The sequence below is a fragment of the Aethalodelphis obliquidens genome, unplaced genomic scaffold (assembly GCF_003676395.1).
Source record: "Aethalodelphis obliquidens isolate GAN/ISIS:26980383/991018 unplaced genomic scaffold, ASM367639v1 scaffold3, whole genome shotgun sequence".
Taxonomy (NCBI): domain Eukaryota; kingdom Metazoa; phylum Chordata; class Mammalia; order Artiodactyla; family Delphinidae; genus Aethalodelphis; species Aethalodelphis obliquidens.
In genome coordinates, this window is record NW_020837947.1 from 70974849 (window position 1) to 71000266 (window position 25418).

At 38.7% G+C, this 25418-nt stretch overlaps 1 protein-coding gene across 1 annotated transcript in view; it reads left to right on the forward strand.

Annotated features, from left to right (window-relative positions):
* Nucleotides 1-25418, forward strand: part of ME1 (malic enzyme 1) — a 192809-nt gene that overhangs the window by 75517 nt on the left and 91874 nt on the right. Inside the window, exon 6 of the mRNA XM_027091464.1 lies at nt 17673-17776. Within this exon, the coding sequence (XP_026947265.1) occupies nt 17673-17776 (104 nt within the window). The remainder of the gene's footprint in view (nt 1-17672; nt 17777-25418) is intronic.

The following is a 25418-nucleotide window of genomic DNA, read 5'->3' on the forward strand; positions in this document are numbered from 1 at the left end:
TTTGACGAGCACTTAACACCATTATTCTATAGAGTATATGTTTTACTTTAGGATATCCTCATTACTTTTTAAAAAATTATTTTTATACTAGGCAGGAACTAATCCCAAAGAATTTATTAAGTTTAGTCAGTCTGAAATCTTGTTCTAAAAATCTGTATTGAGTTTGTGGTAGATGATTTGGAGTTTAGCATTTCCTTTTCCTGCATCGATATTTTAGAATCTTAAAGTTATATATCAAGTAGTACATATTTTTGCTCATCTGTAATTGCTAATATTTGGATTAGTTGTGAGTGATAGATACTATAAATTAAAGGTAGAGGTTTATGAAATAGAAATGAAAAATAATGGTCAGTTAAGATAGACTTTTCAAAAGCTGCATGTAAATATCAAACCTAGATCTTTATCATGTTGAGGTATATTCTCTCTGTACCCACTTTTTGATAGTTTTTATCATAAATGGCTGTTGAATTCTGTTAAAAGTCTTTTTGGCATCTGTTGAGATGATCATATGATTCTTTTTTTTTAAATCAATTTTATTTATTTATTTACTTATGCCTGCGTTGGGTCTTCATTGCTGTGCACGGGCTTTCTCTAGTTGCAGCGAAGGGGGGGCTACTCTTCATTGCAGTGTGAGGGCTTCTTCTTGTGGTGGCTTCTCTTGTTGTGGAGCACGGGCTCTAGGCCTGTAGGCTTCAGTAGCTGTGGCTCGCGGGCTCTAGAGTGCAGGCTTAGTAGTTGTGGCGCACGGGCTTAGTTGCTCTACGGCATGGGATCTTCCCGGACCAGGGCTTGAACCCATGTCCCCTGCATTGGCAGGCGGATTCTTAACCACTGTGCCACCAGGGAAGTCCCGATCATATGATTTTTTTATTGTTCAATTTGTTAATGTGGTATCTCACATTAATGTGTTACATCACATTGATTTGCAGATGTTGAACCATACTTGCATTCCTGGGATAAATCCCACTTGATCATGGTGTTTGATCCTTTTAATGTATTGTTGAATTTGTTCTGCTAATATTTAGTTTAGGATTTTTGCTTCTATGTTCATCAGTGATACTGGCCTGTAATTTTCTTTCTGTGTGTGTGACATCCTTGTCTGATTTTTATATCAGGGTGATGGTGGCCTTGTAGAATGAGCTTGGAAGCATTCCTTTCTTTTCAAGTTTTTGGAATAGTTTGAGATGGTTAGGTGTTATCTCTTCTTTAAATGTTTTATAGAATTTTCCTGTGAAGGCTTACAGTCCTGGACTTTTGTTTGTTGGGAGTTTTATTTTTATTATTATTGATTTAATTTCATTACTTGTAATAAGTCTTTTCGTATTTTATATTTCTTGGGAGATTTTTGGGTTTTTGGGAGACGTAAATTTCTAGGAATTTATCCATTTCTAATAGGTTGTCCATATTATTGGCATGTGATTGTTCATGTAATCTCTTATGATCCTTTGTATTTCCGTGGTGTCTGTTGTAACTTCTCATCTTTCATTTCTGATTTTACCTATTTGGGCCCTTTCTCTTTTTTTCTTGATGAGTCTGGGTAAAGGTTTATTAATTTTGTTTATCTTTACAAAAGACCTTATTTTCATTGGTCTTCTATTTTTTTTTTAGTCTCAATTTCATTTATTTCTGCTCTGATCTTTATGATTTCTTTCCTTCTACTAACTTTGGGTTTTGTTCTTTCTTCTTTCTATAGTTCCTTGAGGTGTAAGGTTAGATGGTTTATTTGAGATTTTTCTTGTTTCCTGAGGTAGGCGTGTATAGCTATAAACTTTCCTCTTAGAAATGCTTTTGCTGGATACCATAGGGTTTCTTTATCGAGGTATAGTTGATTTACAATATTATATAAGTTTCAGGTGTCTAGCATAGTAATTCACAGTTTTTAAAGGTTATATCACATTTACAGTTATTATAAAATATTGGCTATAGTCCCTGTGTTGTACAATATGTCCTTGTAGCTTATTTATTTTATACATAGTAGTTTTGAACTCTTAAGCGCCTACCTCTCTCTTGTCCCTCACCCCTTCTCTCTTCTCACTGATAACCACTAGTTTGTTCTCTATATCTATGATTCTGTTTCTTTTATATTCACTAGTTTGTTTTATTTTTGAGATTCCACATATAAATGATATACAGTATTTGTCTTTCTCTGTCAAACTTATTTCACTTAGCATAATACCCTCCAAGTCCGTCCATGTTGTTATAAAAGGCAAAAGTTCATTCTTCTTATGGCTGAGTAGTATTCCATTGTATATATATATGCCACATCTTTATCCATTCATCTGTTGATGGATACTTAGGTTGCTTCCATATCTTGGCAATCGTAAATAATGCTGCTATGAACATTGGGGTGCATGTATTTTTTCGAATTAGTGTTTTTGTTTTCTTCGGATATATACCCAGCAGTGGAATTGCTGGGTCATTTGGTAGTTTTGTTTTTAGTCTTTTGAGAAACCTCCATAGTGTTTTCCACAGTGGCTGCACCAATTTACACTCCCACCAAAAGTGTACGAGGGTTCCCTCTTCTCCACATCCTCACCAACATTTGTTGTTTGTGGTCTTTTTGATGATAGCCATTCTGACAGGTGTGAAGTGATGTCCCATTGTGGCTTTAATGTGCATTTCTCTGATGATTAGTCATGCTAAGCATTGTTTCATGTGTCTGTTGTCCATCTCCCTGTCTTCTTTGGAAAAGTGTCTACTCATTTCTTCTGCCCATTTTTTAATTGGGTTGTTTATTTATTTATTTTTGCTGTGTTGGGTCTTCGTTTCTGTGCGAGGGCTTTCTCTAGTTGTGGCAAGCAGGGGCCACACTTCATCGCGGTGCGCGGGCCTCTCACTATCGCAGCCTCTCTTGTTGCAGAGCGCGGGCTCCAGACGCGCAGGCTCAGTAGTTGTGGCTCACGGGCCTAGTTGCTCTGCGGCATGTGGGATCCTCCCAGACCAGGGCTCGAACCTATGTCCCCTGCATTAGCAGGCAGATTCTCAACCACTGCGCCATCAGGGAAGCCCCCCGGGTTGTTTTTTTAATATGAGCTGTGTATATATTTTGGATGTTAATCTTTTATTGGTTATATCATTTGCAGATATTTTCTTCCATTCATTAGGTTGTCTTTTTGTTTTGTTGATGGTTTTCTTTCCTGAGCAAAAGCTTTTAAGCTTAATTAGGTCTCATTAGTTTATTTTTGCTTTTGTTTCCTTTAGGAGACAAATTCAAAAAAATCTTGCTATAATTTATGTCAAAGAGTGTTCCACCTACATTTTCTTTTAGGAGTTATATGGTTTCTTGTGTTACATTTAGGTCTTGAATCCATTTTTTTTTCTTTTTTTTTTTTTTTTTTTTTGGTTTGCGGGCCTCTCACTGTCGCGGCCTCTCCCGTTGCGGAGCACAGGCTCCGGACGCGCAGGCTCAGCGGCCATGGCTCACGGGCCCAGCCGCTCTGCGGCATGTGGGATCTTCCCAGACCAGGGCACGAACCCGTGTCCCCTGCATCGGCAGGTGGACTCTCAACCACTGTGCCACCAGGGAAGCCCTTGAATCCACTTTGATTTTAGTTTTGTGTAAGATATTAGAGAATGTTCTAATTTCATTCTTGTACACGTAGCTGTTCAGTTTTCCCAGCACCACTTATTCAACAGCCTGTCTTTTCTCCATTTCATATTCTTGCCTCCTTTGTCATAGATTAATTGACCACAAGTATGTGCGTTTATTTCTGAGCTCTCTATTCTGTTCCATTGATTTATGCATCTGTTTTTGTGCCAGTATCATACTGTTTTGATTATTGTAGCTTTTAATATAATCTGAGGTCAGGGAGCCTGATTCCTCCAACTCTGTTCTTTCTGAAGATTGTGCTGGCTATCTGAGGTCTTTTGTGTTTCCATACAAAGTTTTAAAATTATTTATTCTAGTTCTGCGAAAAATGCCCTTGGGATTGCATTGAATGTATACACTGCCTTGGGTAGTATGGTCATTTTAACTATTAATTCTTCCAATCCATGAACACGTTATATCTTTCCATATGTTTGTGTTATCTTCAATTTCTTTCATCAGTGTCTGATAGCTTTCTGAGTACAGGTCTTTTACCTCCTTAGGTAGGTTTATTCCTAGATATTTTATTCTTTTTGATGTGATGGTAAATGGAATTGTTTCCTTAATTTCTCTTTATGATCTTTTGTTGTTAGTGTATAGGAATGCAAGAGATTTCTCTGTATTAGTTTTGTATACTGCAACTTTACCAAATTCATTGATGAGCTCTAGTAATTTTCTGGTAGCATCTTTAGGATCTTCTATGTGTAGTATCATGTCATCTGCAAACAGTGAAAGTTTTAATTCTTCTTTTCCAATTTGGATTCCTTTTATTTATTTTTCTTCTGTGATTGCCATGGCTAAGACTTCCAAAACTATGTTGAATAAAAGTGGCGACAGTGGACATCCTTGTCTTGTTCCTGATCTTAAGAGGGAATGCTTTCAGCCTTTCACCACTGAGAATGATGTTAGCTGTGGGTTTGTCAAATATGGCCTTTATTATGTTGAGGTAAGTTCCCTGTATGCCCATTTTTGGAGAGATTTTTAGCATAAATAGGTGTTGAATTTTGTCAAAAGCTTTTTCTGCATCTATTGAGATGATTATGTGGTCTTTATTCTTCAGTTTGATAATGTGATGTATCACACTGATTGATTTGCGAATATTGAAGAATCCTTGCATCCCTGGGATAAATCCCACTTGATCATGGTGTACGATCCTTTTACTGTATTGTTGGGTTAGGTTTAATAGCATTTTTTTGAGGATTTTTGCTTCTGTGTTCATCAGTGACATTGGCCTGGAATTTTTTTTTGTGTGTGATGTCTTCATCTGATTTTGGTATCAGGCTGATGCTGGCCTTGTAGATGGAGTTTGGAAGTGCCTTCCTCTGTAGTTTTTTGGAATAGTTTGAGAAGGAATGGTGTTCAGTCTTTTCTAAATGTTTGGTAGAATTCATCGTAGAAGCCATTTGATCTTGGTGGGAGTTTTAAAATTACTGATTCAATTTCATTACTGGTAATAGGTCTGTTTACATTTTCTACTTCTTCCTGGTTTAGTCTTGGGAGATTGTACTTTCTAGGAATTTGTTCATTTCTTCTAGGTTGTCCATTTTATTTGTTTGTCATAGTCTCTTATGATCCTCTGTATTTCTGCAGTGTTGGTTGTAATTTCTCCTTTTTCATTTCCGATTTTATTGATTTGGGCCTTCTCCCTTTTTTTTTCTTGAGGAGTCTGGCTAAAGGTTTATCAATTTTGTTTATCTTTTCAAAGAACCAGTTCTTAGTTTCATTGATCTCTTCTTTTCTTTCTTTATTTCTTTTTTAAGTTTCTATTTTTTTTATTTCTGCTCTGACCTTTATGATTTCTTTCCTCCCACTAACTTTGAGTTTTGTTTGTCCTTTTGTATCTCCTTTGGGTGTAAGTTTGGGTTGTTTGTTTGAGATTTTTCTTGTTTCCTGAGGGAAGCTTATATCAATATAAACTTTAATCTGAGAACTGCTTTTCTTCATCCCATATATTTTGGATCATTTGTGTTTTCATTTTCATTTGTCTCCAGGTATTTTCTGGTTTCCTCTTTGATTTCTTCAGTGATCCATTGGTTGTTTAGTAGCATATTGTTTAGCCTCCACGCGTTTGTGGTTTTTGCTCTTTTTTTGCTTGTAGTTGATTCCTGGTCTTAGAGCATTGTGGTTAGAAAATATGCTTGATATGATTTCAGCTTTTTAAAATTTACTGAGCCTCGTTTTGTGGTCTAACGTGATCTGTCCTGAGAATGTTCCATGTGCACTTGAAAAGAATGTGTATTATGCTGTTTTTGGATGGAATGTTTTATAAATCTATTAAGTCCATCTGGTCTAATGTGTCATTTAAGGCCAGTGTTTCCTTCTTGTTTTTCTGTGTAGATGATATGTTCATTAATGTAAGTGGGGTGTTAAAGTGCCTACCATTATTGTATTGCTGTCACTTTCTCTCTTTATGTTGTTAATACTTGTTTTATGTATTTAAGTGCCCCTATGTTGGGTCATATATATTTTTAGTTGTTATATATTCATCTTTGATTGATCCCTTTATCATTATGTAATGTGCTTTATGTCTTGTTATAGTCTTTAAGTCTATTTTGTCTTATATAATTGTTGCTATCCAAGCTTTTTCATAGAATTCTTTTTTTCATCCCATCCCTTACAGTCTGTCTGTTTTTCTGTCTGTAGTGAATCTGTTTTAGGCAGCATATATATGGTTCTTTTTTTTTTTTTTAAATCTATTCAGCCACTTTATGTCTTTGATTGGAGCATTTAATTAATTTACCTCAACAGTAATTGTTGATAGGTATATACTTACTGGCATTTTAAAATGCCAATGCTTAGGACTTCCCTGGTGGCACAGTGGTTGAGAGTCCGCCTGCCAATGCAGGGGACGCGGGTTCGTGCCCCAGTCCGGGAGGATCCCACATGCCACAGAGCGGCTGGGCCCATGAGCCATGGCTGCTGGGCCTGCAAGTCTGGAGCCTGTGCTCCGCAATGGGAGAGACCACAGCAGTTAGAGGCCCGTGTGCCGCAAAAAAAAAAAAAAAAAAGCCAATGCTTTTTGGTTGTTTTTATACTTTTTCTCTGTTCCTCTTTTTTTCTCTTGTGATTTGATGAGTATCTTTAATGTTAAGTTTGGATTCCTTTCTCCTTATTTTTCGTGTATCTATTATAGTTTTTTTGTTTGTGGTTATATGAGGTTCATATATAGCAACCTTACATATAGGTGTCTGTTTTAAGTTGATGATCTCGTAAGTTTGAATGCATTCTAACAGCCCTACATTTTTACTCATCCCTTCCCCCACCATTTATGTCTAATGTCATATTTTACATCTTTTTATTTTGTGTATTCCTTAACGACTTATGTTAGATATAGATGATTTTACTACTTTTTTCTTTTAACCTTTCTACTAGCTGTATAAGTAGTTGGTCCATTACCTTTACTGTATGTTTGCCTTTACCAGTGAGATTTTGCTTTTTGTAATTTCCATATTTCTAGTTGTAGTTTTTTCTTTGTCACTTAGAGAAGTCCCTTTAACATTTTTTGTATAGCCGGTTTAGTGGTGCTGAACTCTTTTATCTTGTGCTTGTCTGTAAAGCTTTTCATCACTCCTTCAAATCTGGATGGTAACCTTGCTGGGTGGAGTATTCTTGGTTGTAGGGTTTTTCCTTTCAACACTTTGAACGTATTGTGCCACTCCCTCTGACCTATAAAGTTTCTACTGAAAAGTCAGCTGATAGTCTTATGGGAGTTCCCTTGTACGTAACAAGTTGCTTTTCTCTAGCTGCTTTTAGGATTCTCTCTTTATCTTTAATTTTTGCCATTTTAATTATAATGTGTCTTGGTGTGGACCTCTTTGGGTTCATCTCCTTTGGGACTCTCTGTGCTTCTTGGACCTGGATGTCTGTTTTCTTCCCAAGGTTAGGATAGTTTTCAGCTATTATTTCTCCAAATAAATTCTCTGCCCCTTTCTCTCTCTTCTTTTGGGACCTCTATAATGTGAACGTTAGTATGCTTCATGTTGTTGCAGAGATCTCTTAACCTGTCCTTATTTTTTACAATTGTTTTTTCTTTTTTCTGTTCATCTTGGTTAATTTCCACTACTTTCTCTTCCAGTTCACCAATCCATTCATTGCTCTTTATCATGTAATCTGCCATTGATTCCTTTAGTGTATTATTATTATTTTTTTTTTTGTGGTACGCGGGCCTCTCACTATTGTGGCCTCTTACGTTGCGGAGCACAGGCTCCGGACGCGCAGGCTCAGTGGCCATGGCTCACGGGCCCAGCCGCTCCACGGCACGCGGGATCTTCCCGGACCGGGGCACGAACCCGTGTCCCCTGCATCAACCACTGCACCACCAGGGAAGCCCCCTTTAGTGTATTTTTATTTCAGTTATTATATTCTTCAACCTGTTTGGTTCTTCTTTATATTTTTGAACTCTGTTGAAATTCTCACTGTATCCATCCATCTTTCTACCAAATTTGGTGAGCATCTTTATGATCATCACCTTGAACTATTTATTGGATGTATTGCTTATCTCCATTTTATTTAGTTCTTTCTTTTGAGGTTATGGCTTATTCCTTCATTTGGAACAAATTCTTCTGTTTCCTTGTTTTGCCTAATTCTTGTGTTTTTTTCTATGTGGTAGGTAGACTGGTTACGTTTCCCGGTGTTGGAGAAGTGGCCTTCTGTAGATGTCCTCTGGGGCCCAGTGGCACTCTTCTCTCAGAGCCAAATGTTCTAGGGGTACGCCCTGTGTGGGCTGTGTGCATCCTTCTGTTTTGGCAGGGCCAACTACTCTGGGCATGCTGGTAGCGGGGCTGGTTTCCGTCTTGGTTGACTGTGAGGCCATGCCTCCTGAGGTGGCTGTGGGCCACCTGATTGGGAGGGTAGGCTTCCTGTGTGTTTGGCTGTGTGACCTAGGGTGGCGTGGGTCTGTTGCCAGTCTGCTGGGTGAGGCTGGGTCCCTGCATGGCTCTTTGTGCAGCTGGGGAGCCTGGGGCCGATGCTGGCCTGCTGGAGGATGGGGCCTGGACCCTGGTGCTAATAGGCTAGAGGGAAGATTTCAGAATGGTGCTTTGCTAGAGCCAGTATTATCATAGTAGAATGAGGTCCTCAGAATGGCTGTTGCCACTGCTTCTTTCTCCGAGGGCGGTTCCAGCTGCTTCCTGCGTCTTTAGGTGGCTGTCTAAGATCAGCAAGCGTGTTGGACCCGGGCCCCTGCCTCTGTGCGTGTGAGATTTTGCTTATACTTTTTAGGAGCCAAGTCTCTGTTTCCTACAGTCCTCCAGCTCTCCCAAAGAGAAGCCCCACTGGTTTTCAAAGCCATATATTCTGGGGGCTCATCTCCCCAGTGCAGGACTCCTGGGCTGGGGCGTCTGACGTGGGCTGAGACCCCTCGCTCCTTGGGGAGAACCTCTGATTGTGATATCCCTCCTGTTTGTGGGTGGCTGACCTAAGAGTGTGGGTCCTGACTCTGTCATCTCTGCCTCCCACCCATCTCATTGTGATTTCTTCTTTATGTCTTTACTTGTGGAAAATCTTTTTGGTTAGTCTTCAGGCCTTTCTCTTAGATACTTATTCTATAAGGAGTTGTTATTTTGTTGTGTCTGTGGGAGGAGGTAAGTTTAGGGTCTTCCTACTCCCCTATCTTGGCCACCTGTTGACACTTTATTCTCTTTATGCTTGCACTGCTACTGTACTGAGAAGACAAAAAGAAAACTTAATTCACTGAAATATGGCAGAATGACGGGTTTGTGTGACATGTCATGTAGTTTCTATGTTGCCACTCTGTATTCCACTTTCACATGTGAAAAACCCCTTGTAGTCAAAATGTCCTGTAGTCGTAATTTTTAATCTTATCCCTTTTGTGAATCTCTGTCCAGTTTTAACACTTCATAATAAAAATACAAAAGCAATTGCTAACAACAGTTAGTTTCTTAGCCAGAATAACTTAGCAAAGTTTCATGAAGGCTAGATCCCTTTTTTATAAATTACAAATGTTTTCCTCTTTTATCATAAATACCTATATTGAGTAGTAATGAAAGTAGAAAAGGAATTAGCAGCTGATTGATAGGACAGTCCTCCCTTGCTGTTAAATCACACTTGCCTACCTTCTTCAATCTCTGCAGCTTACAACTAAAAGAAATTTAAAGAACAGAGACACTGGAACTGAGCCGCAGAAGTACTTGCCCAAAAAATACTCTTATTCTTTAAGTTAATAATGCAAAACATTTATTTAGGTAGGATGTTTGTGTTTTTATCTTACCTTTCATCTATTATTTCATAGTCCACGTTTTCTTTAATTTACTTGTGAAGCAGTTGCTATATAAAAGTTATCTTTTACCTGAAATAAATTCTCTTTGTCTCTTAAGAGCATTCCATACTCTCTTTCTTTTTTTTTCTGTTGTTGCCAAATCTTCCCATAGAAGTTATGTTTATCATTTATCTTTTCTTAAGTAAGTGACCAATATCGAAGCTTGGTATTTTACTAAAGATGTGAGTAAATGTTCCTTTTGCCCCCTCCAGTCTTAAAAACTGCTACATGTATCACATGGTGTGTGTTTGCTTGGGCTGCTGTAACAGTACCATCAACTGGGTGGCTTAGCCAATAGAAATTTATTTTTTCACAGTTCTGAAGGCTGGAAGTCCATCATCAAGGTGTCAGCAGAGTCACTTTCTTCTAAGCTCTCTCTCCTTGGCTTGTTGTCCTTCAGTGGTATTTTGTCTCTCTGCATCTGTGTCCTAATTGTTTTTTAGAAGAGCACCAGTTATGTTGGATTAGGGCCCACCCTAGTGACCCCATTTAATTTAATTACCTTTTTAAAGACGCTGTCTGCAAATACAGTCATATTCTGAAATACTGGGATTAGGACTTGAACATATGAATTTTGGAGGCGCACAGTTGAGCCCGTAACACATGGTCAGTCTTCAAGAGGGCATGGGCGGTGCGAGTGGGAGAATATTGTCTCTACATAGTCAGTCTCTGTTTATTAAACTGCTGCTCTGGGTCTCAGCTTTTCTGATTCTAGCTTTATGTTGAGTCTGGCCTTCAGTTCATGTGTACAGTGTATCTAGATCTGGAATCCTTATTGGAACTTAAAGTCACAAAGTTGAAGCCTCTTCTTGTTGAGGAGGTTCCCCTTTTGTTCTAGAAAATGCTCTTCATGTTTGGCAAGAAGCAGCTGTGTTGGGGAGAAACTGAACAAAAGAAAAACCTTATAGATTTTTCTGTCATATGAACCTGCCATGTATCTTTCAGCACTTGTACAGAAGTCATTGTTGGCACTAGAATGTGACTGGTACTAGGTTTCTATTGCTACCATGACAAATTACTACAAACTGAGCGGCTTAAAATAGCACAAATATATTACCTTATAGTTCTATAGGTCACAAGCCTGACACAAGTCCCAACAGGCTAAAATCATAAAAGATGTCAGCAGGGCTGAGTTCCACACCCTTGTCTTTTCCAACTTCTAGAGAAATGCCTCCAGTCCTTGGTTCATGGTCCCCTTCATCTATTTTCAAAGCCAGCAATGTAGTGTCTCTCTGACCCTGTTTCTGTCATCCCATTTCTTTCTCTGACTACAGCCAGAAAAGGTTTTTCGCTTTTAAGGACTGACCTTTAATCACATCTGCAAAGTTTCTTATGCCACAAAAGGTAATGTATTTATAGGTTTGTGGGGAGGGGCATGTCATTATTCTGCCTGCCACATGGTCCCAGCTAGGTTGTCAGCATTTCTCCCTCAACCCCCCTCACTTTTTTCTTTTCTTTTGCTGTACGCGGGCCTCTCACTGTTGTGGCCTGTCTCGTTGCGGAGCACAGACTCTGGACGCGCAGGCTCAGCGACCATGGCTCACGGGCGCAGCCGCTCCACGGCATGTGAGATCTTCCTGGACCGGGGCACGAACCCGTGTCCCCTGCATTGGCAGGCGGACTCTCAACCACTGCGCCACTGGGGAAGCTCCCCCGCTCACTTTTTATCTTTGTCCTTTCATATTATGGGGATTGCTTGCCATCTCAGTCAAGTGATCCTGCATTTGAATGAGTACTAATCGTTATATTGTATAGTAAAGCCAGAGGAGAGAAGGTAATCTCTCAGTTCCCAGCTTGGTGTGTATTGTCACGTGCTTACTTTTTCATTGTCTCCTCTTACCTCACTCTCTCTAAATTAGGATTATATCAAGGATTTATTCATCTGTTTTCTGAGGCACAACATCAATGCCTTGAGAAAGAGAATGGGGTCTACAGTTTGGTTTTATATGCGCTGTTAAGTCTCAGGAACTCCTTGAAGTTTGTGATATATTTCAGAAATACCCATTATATAAACGAAAATAGAAAAAAATTTACCCGAGACAGGAATTTTCGGGGAAGTAGAATAATTTTATTTTAACTTAATAATTTAAGGTTGAAACGAGTGGTTCTCAATATACGTTCCATGAACGAACCCCGTTCAGAATTACTGGGGGCATGTGTTAAAAATGCAGAATGCTGGGCTCCACTCCAGACTTACTGAACCGCAGTCAAATTTTAATCATTTTTATTTCCGCTGCTTGCTAACATTCACGCCAGCTCATATGCAAGCTGACATTTTAAGTATTGCTTGAGGCTCTTGCCTGAGCGTTGGCAGTTAGATTGCTTAATCATATTGATGACATGAACCAGCAAAACAGCAAAAAGTTTATATTATTTCTTTACAGAATTTGGTTTTTCATTTGCAAATAATGAGTAAATAGCAGAGTATGATTATCTGTATATTATAAATATAATTAAAAAATAAATGCTGAAATGGGAAATATTCATAACATTTGTGGCAGATAAAGATTTAAAATGTTCTTAGTATTCAAAGAACAATTCAATGAGAAAATGTTAAATGTGAAATATACAAATTGCCTAAGTGGCCACAGATAATTTAAAAATGAAGAAATGAAAATGGTCAGTAAACTTATGAAAACTGTTTAATGATATTAGAAAAGAAATATAAATGAATACTACTTGATAACATTATTTTTAAATATATATTTTTAACTTTACTGTATATTTTATTTATTATATATTTTACATGTATACTTCAGATACACACACACACACACATATGTGTGGAAAGATAATACTGTTCCTTTGGTTGCAACAAAATAAACATATTTATTATATGTCACTGGGGGGTGGGGGATTGTTAATTTGTTCATCCTCTCTAGAAGGGCAGAGTTCAATACAGATCACAAATTTTAAAAATGTTCATCTACAGACTGCCAACAAACACATGAAAGAATGCTCGACGTCATTAATCATTAGAGAAATGCAAATCAAAACTACAATGAGATATCATCTCACACCAGTCAGAATGGCCATCATCAAAAAATCTAGAAACAATAAATGCTGGAGAGGGTGTGGAGAAAAGGGAACCCTCTTGCACTGCTGGTGGGAATGTGAATTGGTACAGCCACTATGGAGAACAGTATGGAGGTTCCTTAAAAAACTACAAGTAGAACTACCATATGACCCAGCAATCCCACTGCTGGGCATATACCCTGAGAAAACCATAATTCAAAAAGAGTCATGTACCAAAATGTTCATTGCAGCTCTATTTACAATAGCCCAGAGATGGAAACAACCTAAGTGTCCATCATCGGATGAATGGATAAAGAAGATGTGGCACATATATATACAATGGAATATTACTCAGCCATAAAAAGAAATGAAATTGAGCTATTTGTAATGAGGTAGATGGACCCAGAGTCTGTCATACAGAGTGAAGTAAGTTAGAAAGAGAAAGACAAATACCGTATGCTAACATGTATATGGAATTCAAGAAAAAAAAATGTCATGAAGAACCTAGGGGCAAGCTGGGAATAAAGACACAGGCCTACTAGAGAATGGACTTGAGGATATGGGGAGGGGGAAGGGTAAGCTGGGACAAAGTGAGAGAGTGGCATGGACATATACACACTACCAAACGTAAAATAGATAGATAGTGGGAAGCAGCCTCATGGCACGGGGAGACCAGCTCGGTGCTTTGTGACCACCTGGAGGGGTGGGATGGAGAGGGTGGGAGGGAGGGAGACGCGGGGGGAGGAGATATGGGAACATGTGTATGTCTGTGGCTGATTCACTTAGTTATGGAGCAGAAACTAACACACCATTGTAGGGCAATTGTACTCCAATAAAGATGTAAAAGAAAAAAAATGTTCATCTAGTGAGTGATGTGAAAATTTTCCACTATTCCGATGTGAAAAGGGGTTATAAAACAGTCTATGATATTGTCCCCAATTTGGACAGATAATATTATACATGCATAGATGTAAAGAAAAGGACATAGAAGAATATGCATCAGGGTGCTGGTGGTGGGGTACTACCACTAGCACCTTGGGTAGAGCTTATTGGTTTTCTTTGTTTTTGATTTTACATTTCAGTGCTCTCAAATTTTCTGATAGGAAGTACTGCTTTTTGTAATGATTTTTAAAAACTTTAGAATATTGAGAAAATATTTTTTATTTCTCAGAAACTTTAGACTGGAATGGTAGAAATGAGAGATATGAACAAGGTAAAAGTTGATAGTGATTACTATTAACTTCAAATAAAAATTCCCAAGGTTCCAGAGTTGAGACAGTGCTAAGAAGTATGATAATTAATTTTATCAATATATACCCTCCTTATCTCCTTTTTGAAACTCTCTTATGTTTCCATATGCTTTTGTCCTTTACTCTCTTTCAAAGCCTAAGTTTTTTCCTTCTCACATGCTTCTAAGTCTTTGTAAGTCTTCAGTGACAACAAATGCATTGCATGTGACACCTCTTGTTAAAGAAGGTCTAATCTTTTTAAAGTGTTTGCTTAATACCAAGTCTTTCATTTATTTTCCAACAAAGATCTATTAAGTTTTTACTCTTGGCTGTGAGAAGTTTTTAATCCAATGAATTAATGTCACTTCTGTGCCAGGCTACTTGGTCTATGGTGCCATTATCACAACTGGGTAATCTTGTTAAATTGCTTTTTGTAGATGTTATTTTTTTGTCAGCCAGATCTCCAAGAATGCACTCATTATTAAAGCTTTAATTATCATGAAATTTTTAAAAAAGAGTAACTTTTGACAGAGACATTATGACTGGAAGAATTTTATAACTTCCTGATTCAATTCAAAAGCTTTATCTTGTTCATAAATCTTCATAACTGACTCTTCACTGTAGCAGACTTCTTAATGATATACTTTAATTACTATCATGGGAAAGAATGAGAGAAAAGAGAAGGGAAACATGTAACATCTTTTCTCAATTGTGTTCTTTTTCTAATTCACGTTTTAGAAGTCCAACTATGTCCCAGACATGGAGAAAGTATTTTAATTCTGGCAGCCATTAGTAGCTCATTGGCACTTCAACATCGACTGTTCAGAAGCCTGCCAGTAGATTGTTTAAAGGTTTTAGGCCTCAAGGAACAGCTGGGCTTTACAACAGTACTGTTTCAGATTTTACATTTCCTGTGAAATACATTTATATGATTTGATATGCTAACTTCCAGCTAGCCAGAAAGCCTTAACTCATTGTTGTGCAGTACATTATAAGTGGGACGACCACATAATGTATTGGCCAAACCAAGGCACTTTCACAATGAAAGAGGATACTATTAGTAATTACACTAGGGCAAGACGTGTGAACTGGGCTATCGTTTCTGTTGTCTGTAAGCAAATTCCAACTTAGATGATTCAGATGGTTCAACCTTCTTAACAACATAACCACACCTGCAAAACCATATCATTTATCTATAAACCACCTCCAAACCTAGTGACTTAGAATAATTGCTGTTTTATTAATGTTCTTGATTCCCTGGGACGGCTAGGGAGGCTGGACTTCTTGGGACAGCTTAGCCTTTCTCCATAGAGATTCTCACCCTTCACACATTGTTCACATTCCACATGTAAAATATGCTCATCTCCATCCTAGGTTTCCAAAAATGTCATCCCAGGAAAAACAGCAGGCCCACAGTTTAGGCTCCTGTCGTCTAAATCAGGTCTAGATGCACATGAAGACCCTCGTGTTTTGCTCCTTGATGTGGCTCCTCCTGTATGTTCCCACGTACCAAGCATACAGTGGTGAGGCAGGGACAGAATGACTGCAGTCAACACTCCCTTTCAGAATGGCAGGAATAGGAGTCATATGGCTCTAAGTGGTTCATAGCAATTCTGAATTCCCAGTGGACGTATGTTGCCAGGCCACCTACTTGAGGAGCAGGGAATGTTCTTTGAATAGTCCCAGTTCTTCTTCTTCAGAGTGGTTCTGTAGTTCATTGTTCTCCTAGGCTTTTGGCTCTTCTGTCTGGGTTCTTGGCTCTGTCCTCTGAGATAGTCTTCCTGTTCCATAAGAAATGGCCCCATTGCATCAGAATGGCTCTCTCAGTCTGCTTCCTGCCTGTGGAAAGTGGAGGATCCAGTGAAGTATTTTCGTTTTGAAGTGTCTCTATGTCAATTAATCCAAGTAGTACAGTACCGTTAAAAATTTCTTCTCGGCTTTCTGTATATCAGATTATAGTCTACTGCATTAGATAAAGGCCCTACTCACAATTCTTTTCAAAATAGGCCTTCTCCCTGTTATTGGTGGACATATCAGAGTGCTGTGGTACCAGTTCCACTGAACTAGGCAAAATGGTCTCCTAGGCTCCACTTTAAATCATTCAGAAGCTTTCAAAAGAGTTATTACAACCACACACACAATTTGTTCTTTGACCACAGGCCTTATTTTCCTTTGGAAATCTTTTGCAGGCAATTCTTGTGTCCTCTGTATTCTGTTTAAATGTTGCTCACAAGCTGAACATTTCCTTCTTTAGTTCATGTCCGTTTTAACCTTAGCACACAGCCAGTTTATGCATTCAGCATTCTGCCTGGAAATCTTTTTAGTCAGATTCACAAGTGCGTTAGGTACATTCTTCTCTATTCTAGGTTACTGAAGGTGGCAGTGTTGTCAATTGTTTCACTGTTATGTCAAACAGATTGCCATTTTTCCCAGGCTGTAAAAAGTTTGTCTTTGTAATTTCTTTCAGCAGTATTTTGTGGTTTCCAGTATATAGGCCTTCCACATGTTTCGTTAAATTTGTCCCTATGAATTTTATGTTCTGGAATGCTGTTGTAAGTGGAGTTGTATATTTTATTTCATTTTTAACTATTCATTGCTAGTATATAGATATACATTTGATTTGTGTAAATTGACCTTATATCCTACAATCATGTTAAATTCATGTATTATTTCTAGTGAATTTTTTGATAGATTCCTTAGCATTTCCCATGTACATGGTCATGTGTGTACAAATAGAAACAGTTTACTTCTTCCTTTCCAATCCTTATTCCTGTTTTTTTCTTTTTCTTGCCTAATTTTAATGGCTAGGATCTCTAGTATGCATAGTGTTGAATAGAAGTGATGAGACTAGATATCCTTGTCTTGTTTTCAGTTTTAGGGGAATAGCATTCAGTCTTTCACTGTTAAATATGTTGTTTGTTGTGGGTTTTTCACAGATGCCCTTTATTAGTTTGAGGAATTTCCTTTCTATTCCTAGTTTACTGGGAGCTTTTGTTATAAATGGGTGCATATTACTGTATATAAATTATACCTCAATTAAAAACTGATTTTATTAAAAAATTACCTATTCTAAAGCTTAAACAGAGTAGTGTTGCCTGATATATGTGTGTATATATATATATGTGTGTGTGTGTGTGTGTGTATCAGTTTTAGAAAAAAATCTAAGAAAGGAATTGCTGTCTTTCCATTTCCTAAGCTAATATGATACTTCAAATCTCAGTATTGTTTTTCTATGTGATGAGCTTTGCCTTTTGAATTTTACACAACTGAGAGATTTTAATACCTTTTCTCTCCTCTAGAATAAGACATAAGAATAACAGTAAAAACATAAGAATCTTTTAAATGTTTAGTAATTATATTTCATATTCTTATTTATAAGCACTGTAGCTATATTATATATAATACTAAATAATAACTCTGTAGGTTAATTCTGAATCAGTATAGCTAGATTTTATTTCCATTTCTATCCTTTTTGTACAGATGAGAAAACTGAGGTTCACTCAGAAAGAGTAAATGACTTGCTTTTAGTTATTTCTATACTTACGGTAACTTTTTTTATAAATAGGAGTTACTTAAAGATCCATTGTACATTGGACTCCGGCAGAGAAGAGTGAGAGGTCCTGAATATGATGACTTTCTGGATGAATTCATGGAGGCAGTTTCTTCCAAGTACGTATAATCTTTATTTTATCTATTTTTAAGTTAAATTTCAAAGACTTAAAGATAACCTAACATAATAAACTGTAAAAATATCCAAGTATGGTGCAGTATGTTTAACAACTAGAAGTGATTTGAATGAAATATATATATCTCCTCATAACTGTTGCTGGCCAAATGATAATCTCATGTGTCTCCCCCGCCAAAAGTTGTCTCTGTTTCTATCCCTGAAGGTACTTTTGTCTTACAAGAATCTTCAGATTCTGTTGTTCGGGAGGCATGATTATGGTGAATGAGGCAGTGGCTAGTGACTGAATTACCTGGGCAAGCCTTTTCATGGTTACTGGCAGTCTGTACTTTGTTTCTGGCTGCTGGTAAAATTTGGTCTTCCGTCATCTTTGTGGGTGAATCTGACTCTTGTGGTAGGAGAAGCAGAGGAAGAAGTGAGCATGAGTTAGTACAATCCACAGGGTCCAGAATGGAGCAAGATCTATGAATCTCTGATTAAATCGACAGTATTTGGTTAAGATGCAGTACAATATTTCACCTGGTCTAGGTAGCATTTAATTGTGGACCCAGGGCTACTGTAAAATTATCCAGATTTTTTCCTTCAAGGTGGAGACTTCTGCCATAATTTAGTAATAAGTTCTGAGAGAATTTTGTCACACTAACAGTCATCCCATTTGTTTCTGTATAGCCACAGAAACCATGTACTATTTAAAAACATATCTGTTGCTTTGGTTTTTCATAGAAATGAACTCATCACTAGAATCAATTGTAACTATAGGCATACTTCTTGTTTTTTTTTTATTACAAGGTTTAATTTTAAGAAGTTGAATTCAACAGCCGAAAATGCTTTCATCAGCTTGCACAGTATTTAGAATATTTTGAATCTCTTATTACCCAAGATTTTGTGCAGAGTATATTTGCCAATTAGTATGGACTACTACTGATTTATTTATTGTTATTATTTATTAACTTAAACTTATAATAAACTACACTTACTCATAGAAATAGTTGAGAAACTCTACCGTTTAAGTTCAAGATTTCATGTACAGTTAATTGATAGTAGTTTTTCATGTTTAAATTCCTTACCCTGTAAAATTTATGTAAGTTTTTGAAATTGTGTGTAACTTTATAGGTAGCAACATTAATCAAGAGATTGTATAGAGAATACTGCAAGGCTATATGAAAGAAAAGGAAATTCTCAACATATTTGTTTTTATTTTCTGTTTGTGTAAATAAAATCTACCTTTATATCGATAACTTAAATATACTTACAAAGAAGCTGTTAAAACAAGTTATGAACTTAGCGTGTATGGCCTATATACATAAATGCTGTTAAATAAAATGAATATTTCCATAATCAATGAAAAGCTTTCCAGATGAAAAGCTAATTTTGAATAAGCTGTGTCAGTCTAGAATCAGAAAAGCTGTTGTTGTTTTTTTTTAAATGTTGAATTGAGAGGTTACCTAGGATCTATAACAAGGAAATGGGGTTTGACAAGAGTCAACAATAATTTAAAATGCAGAGACCACCTATAAATCGGGAATTATACTTCTGGGCTCTTCCCAGAGAAAAATCCCACAGACTTTTCAAAGACACTTCCTGGCAGGACACTACTTTGGGAAAAGTTTTCTAGTAATGAAACCTAGTACTACCAAATTAAATTGGGGAGTAGTCCTGAAGATAAGCCCAAGATCATTTAAAAAGGAAATATAACTTACATTCAAGGTGGAAAGTGCCTGTTACAAGTTGGCTTAGCCAGGAATCTGGTTCTGAGATGGAGATATTAAGGAGTATGCTTGGAATCAACCCCTTTGGAGGGGGAGGGGACAGAAAAAGAAGTGGATAAAAGAGAAGTTGAGCTGCAACGTCGACCGGCCAACAGCCTTGGGACCACCCCTGCATGCTATTTAGACCCTTAAGGAAAAACTAATTTCCATTCCCCACTCCCCGAGCAACATTATGTTGGTTTTATAATTTACTATCTTGTCAGGGTTGGGATGGGGCAGTTGCAACTTCTTCCTCTTGGCTTTCTCTGCAATTACATATCTTACCTCATAGGCCAAAGATTTGATACGGGTGTTGTGGCAGTCGCCAAGTATATGTCTATCCTGGTTCTATATTTGGGGACTGTGGAAATCACCACCGCCTGGGTCTGTGGTCCCAGTGGATCCAGTATGAACTAGACCTTGGCCAGGGCACCATTAATTACGGGCCTCCATACGCTTCTAATGTGGAGGGACAGCATATTGATGCTTCAGGTCTCCTGATATCACTGTCAACTCTGTGCCCTCAAAATGTTTGGGTATTCCCTGTCCCCAGTGCACAGTGGCTTGAATAAAGGGCTATAGGTCCGTTTGGGGAAGGATTGGGGGAATTATTATCTTGTATTTTTTTTTTTTTTTTGCGGTACACGGGCCTCTCACTGTTGTGGCCTCTCCCGCTGTGGAGCACAGGCTCCGGATGCGCAGGCTCAGAGGCCATGGCTCACGGGCCCAGCCACTCTGCGGCATGTGGGATCTTCCCGGACCGGGGCACGAACCCGTGTCCCCTGCATCGGCAGGTGGACTCCCAACCACTGTGCCACCAGGGAAGCCCTGTCTTGTATTCTGGCCATGGTGTTGCAAGATCCTCCCTTCTGGAGACTAGGCTTCTTCTTCCATCAGTGAGTCCAAAAATTAGCGAAGGTTTGGAAACCGAGCATGTGATTGGGACTTCGTTGGGGCAGCTACCCTCAGCTTTGTGGTCATACGTCTTTGATTTCTTTTGAATGTACCTATTGAATGGTAGCCTCATTAGCTTCTTATTTTGTCTCTAGGGATGCCATACTCTATGAATTAGGTCAATAACTGTGGGTCAGCACCCCCTGCATACCAACCTTGCCACCCTCAGGATGATTGTATCTACCTGGCTTCTGGTGGCTTCTGGTCCTCATCTGGTTCTATTATCCCCATTGCTGTTAATGAGCCTGGTTCCATAAAAACCTTTCCTCTGTCACTTCTGACCTTCAGAAGAGAGCCACCACGCAGAACCTAGTAATGTAGATGTCTTCTCACTAATACATTCCTCATGGCTTTGGTAAGTGGTGTGTTTTCTGGACCTTCCCAGGCAACATCACCATCCAGTGGGGTTCTGGCCTTATGTAGCATGTGCACCCCAGAATGCACTCTCTGAGCCTGTACTCCCCTCTTCTGCCATCTGCCCCCGCATTCTTAGCATTTCAGCATTACATGAGCTGTTACTTGGCCCCTGTTTTTAGGAACCATCCTAGTAGCCAGTTTGTACCGTCTCCTGAGATTCTTGCTGGTTGTAAATCTTGCATCTCAGCACAGTGCCCTCAAATCAATAAACTCTCCCTTATCTCATCTTAAATTCCAGCCCCTTTGATTAAACACCCTCAGAATTTAATCTTCGATGTACTCTCCTTGCTAATGTAAACTTGCTAGATCTTGCAGTTCCTTTCTCAAATAAATAGCCTCTTTCTTTTCCCTTTATCAGGCGTCTTACATCCCAGGTGGGTTATATTGTGATATAACCCTAGTTGTATAGGCCGAAGTTTCTGGAGAGGAGGTGACGGTGGACAGATGGGGGGTTGCAGAGGCACAGGTGGTCTTATGGGAGAGAAGCCTCTACCTACATCATCCTGAAAAAAGAAGGGGCAGGCCACTTTTGTGGGTTCAGAAAGTTCTGGGGAATCTGGGAATTCAGGATTTTGGGAGGCTTCAAACAAGACATCTCATCCCATGTGGCAGGATCCTGTTCTTTTCCAGTCAGGATCCTGACTTAGCACATCTTCTGTGCCTGGAAGTTAGGGAGTTTTTGACTACTCTGACGATTAATCCCTGTTCCTGGCCATTACCTTTCTTTGCCCCAAAGCTGCAAGATCTGAGAGCATTTTTGTATCTACCAGAGAGTTCCTCTGGCTTTCTTGTTGGTGGTTACTTGCCCTTAGCTTTTTTTTTTTCTTCAAATTTACAAATGCATTCTTTTTTTTTTTTAAATTCTATTGGAGTATAGTTGATTTACAATGTTCTGTTAGTTTCAGGTGTACAGCAAAGTAAATCAGTTATACATATATTGCCCTTAGCTTTTTATATTCTTTTTCCATTGTCCTTATAGTTTTTATTTCTCCTATGTTTCTCAAACATCATTCTGGCTAAACTGTTCCCCTTCTGCTGGTATACCATCCCAGCCTACCTCTGGTGAGAGCTTTAACAGGTGGATAGCCACCTTGTGCCAGGGGTTCTCTGTGTTCCGCTGGGGTTGGGCTCCTCTTTGCCAGCCAGGCAACTAGTGACCTAGCTCCAAAGCCCCATCTGATCACCTGCTTTCTCAGACCACTCCTGGTACCATCTGTCACAGATTAGGTTACCTGGGAAACATATTTTGAAACGACCTTTACTATTCAGAGGTTTATAAGAAGTGCCCTACCCTGTGGAAGGGGTACCCAGGCGGCAGGAATGGGCACAGGGAAAAACTGAGCTGGGACGCAGCACAAGACACCTTCCTCTGGCCCCACGGGGAACTCTGCAACTACAGTGGCTTTTCAGAATTGTCCCCAGTTGGGCCGAGATAGCCAAGCCTTTCTATTCCTACATCAGTTAGTCATTGGATGTGTGTCACCCTGAGAAAGAGCGTGACCTATGGTGTAGTGTTCTCTGTAGCTGAGGCAACCCCTGGGCAACAGTGGGGGATCTGAGAGCCATAACACAGCGATATTTAGATTAAGATGAAAACTGAGCAGAAAAAAAGTTTTACGGTTTGTAATAAAGGCAGGTGCTAGAATCTGTAGGGTGGACCATATTCCTGATATTCTAAGTCAGATGATAGACAGATGCTAGCCTCTGCGTAGTATTTTTGCTTTGGAAACATTGGCCATTGGAGCAAACCATTGAGTTGCCCCAGGCAACTGTGCCCTATCAGAAGCTAGATCTCTCCAGTAAGAATGTCGTGTCAATCTATTTTTAATTTCTCATTGTTTTGATTGATTCATTCATTTGTTGAAAGCCAGGCACTGTGTTTGGTGCTGGGGATATGGGGCTGAGTCGGACAAAAATAATCCCTGCCTTTCACATAGCCTCTCTATTAGAGGAGACAGATAATAGACAAGAAAATATAAGCAAATGAAAGAATGAAATTCATAGTGAATGCAATGAAGGAAACAGGAAATTGGACTGAGAATAATAGTGACTTAATTTATATAAATCAGATGAGTGTTATAGATACCAGTTACCTCTTCTATGAAGTCCGTTGTCAAAGTCATGATACTTTTTAGTCATGGTACTTTTGTTGAAAATTAATAGGAGCTCTTTGATTATAGTTAGGTAAATTCATTAACAGTGGAAAACTGAATTCAGAAAGTATTGATTGATTAGCCTGGATACTAAGTAGCAGCTCCAATGGAGTACCACAGGTCTGTTTCCCTAGTATTTGCCTTTTCAACGATTTTACCCAGTTGGTCCTAGTAATTCTACATCTGAGAATATAGGTTAAGAAAATAATCCTGAATAAGAAATAATTTCTATGCCCAGATATGTTCACTGAACATTTTTAGTACATGATTTTCTTCCCTCTGCTTCCAGAATAGCACACCCTCCTCGCTTTCCTTCTACCTCACTGGTTGCTCCTTCACACTTCCCTTGGCTTCTTTCTTTTCATTCCCTTGACCTCTATACTTTACCGTACTCCAGGGCTTGGAGCTTTCTTCGTTACTTGGTGACCTCGTCTGGTCATTGATCTTTATATCTGTGACTCCGAAATCTGTGTTTGGAGTCTGTACCTCTCCTCTGAACTCCAGGATCATAGTCTGCTTCCTCTGTGATACAGATCTGCACTAGGAAGAAAGAGCCTTATGGAGCCCATGGGAAGCTGGACTCCCGACCTCCCACCCACCCCACCCCGCTCCTGCTGCAAGATTTCCCACCCAGTAAGTGACAGCCCATTCTTCCTGTTCCTGAGATGAAAATCACTGGCGTTATCACTCTGTACCATGCTACTTGCAAAACTTGTTAGCTTTAACTTCAAAATGTATCCAGAAACCAGCCATTGCTCGTTGTCTGTATTGTTACTTCCATTATCTGAACCTCTTCTCCCTGATTGTTGGTAACAGTCTCCCGACTAGTTTGAGTTGTTCCTCCCTTGTTGCCCTTTAGTCTGTTCTCAACACAGAAGCTAAAATGATTGTACGTTAGGTAATTTCTCTGCTCAGAACCCTGCAAGGGCTTATCATTTCATGCAGAATAAAAATAAGTCCTTGCCGTAGCAAAAAAAGGCCCTGAACCATCTGATTCCTTGTTTGCTATTTTTCTAATTAAAGCCAGGCGTGCTAATGCCTCAGGGCTTGTCATTTCTTCTCCTTGGAATTCTCCCACCCTCACCTTGCCCAGTTTTCCACATGGCTAGCTCTCTCCTCCTTTCAAGAGATATTTAAAATTCCTCAAGGGAGTTCCCTGGCAGTCCAGTGGGTAGAACTCGGCGCTTTCACTGCCGGGGGCCTGAGTTTGATCCGTGGTCAGGGAACTAAGATCTCATGGCGTGGCAAAAAATAATAATAATAAAATAAAATGAAATACAATTTCGTCAAATCTCTCTTTCTCAATGAGGTCTTCCTTGAGCAACTTATTTACAACTTTACCCCCAACTCATTTTTCTTCTTCTCTGCATTTATCAGTATGTGACATATATATATATATTTATGTTCTGCCTACGTCCTTATACTGTAAGTTTCATGAGAGCGGGAGTTTACTCTCTCCTTCGCTACCATATTGCTGGTTTCTAAAATATTATCCAGCGTGTGATAAGTACTCAGTAAATATTTGTCAGATGAATGATTGAATTTGATTTGTTTTGTTTATATAGCTTAAAATGATAGGTATGAATGGCAGAACTCTGGTATTTTAAATAATTCCTTCTTTTCATGTGATTTAATTTCAGGAAATATTAAAACTCCTATAATCCTTACATACTGCCAAGTATATATTAAAATCACTACTTGTAGGCACTCCTTATATGTTTGTGTGTGTTTCTGTGCTTGTACTTCTTGTAGTAGCCTTTGTTTTCCAGAATCAGTTGCCTCTGAAAGTTAATAAGAAAAGTAGTGGCAGCTTCAGCTTTGCTGTCTAAAATTCTTTATATCAGAATTTCATCGATAGTTATTAACTGAATGAGAAAACAGGCAGTACCTCAAGTGACCTTTAAAAAGCTAGTATTAAATTTTTTTATGAAAGTAATAGAAACTATTCAGCAATGACTGTACTTAATTTTTTTCCTTTCCCTCTTTAAATGATTAAAATTAAAAATCCCTTGGAAGCACTAAGAATGGCAACAAGGATGATTATTATATTTAGACCTCAACCTTGGCTACCATCACAAATTTTATTATGCTGTGTCACGTAACCCTTAAGAGAAATAATTCTAGTTTGAAGCCATTCCATCTACCATTTGCCACAAGGTGTGGTAATGGTGTTTTCATGCAACGACGCTTTCTTTACTGATTCAGCATTGAACTAAAGCCTTGACTATGTGCCTGAGACAGACCAGACTGTTTAGAGAAGTTATTAATTTGGTCAAAGGTCACATATCAGATTTCAAAGGTATAAGATATATAGCCCCCGATTATCATGGCCAGATTTACTAAATATATTTTTA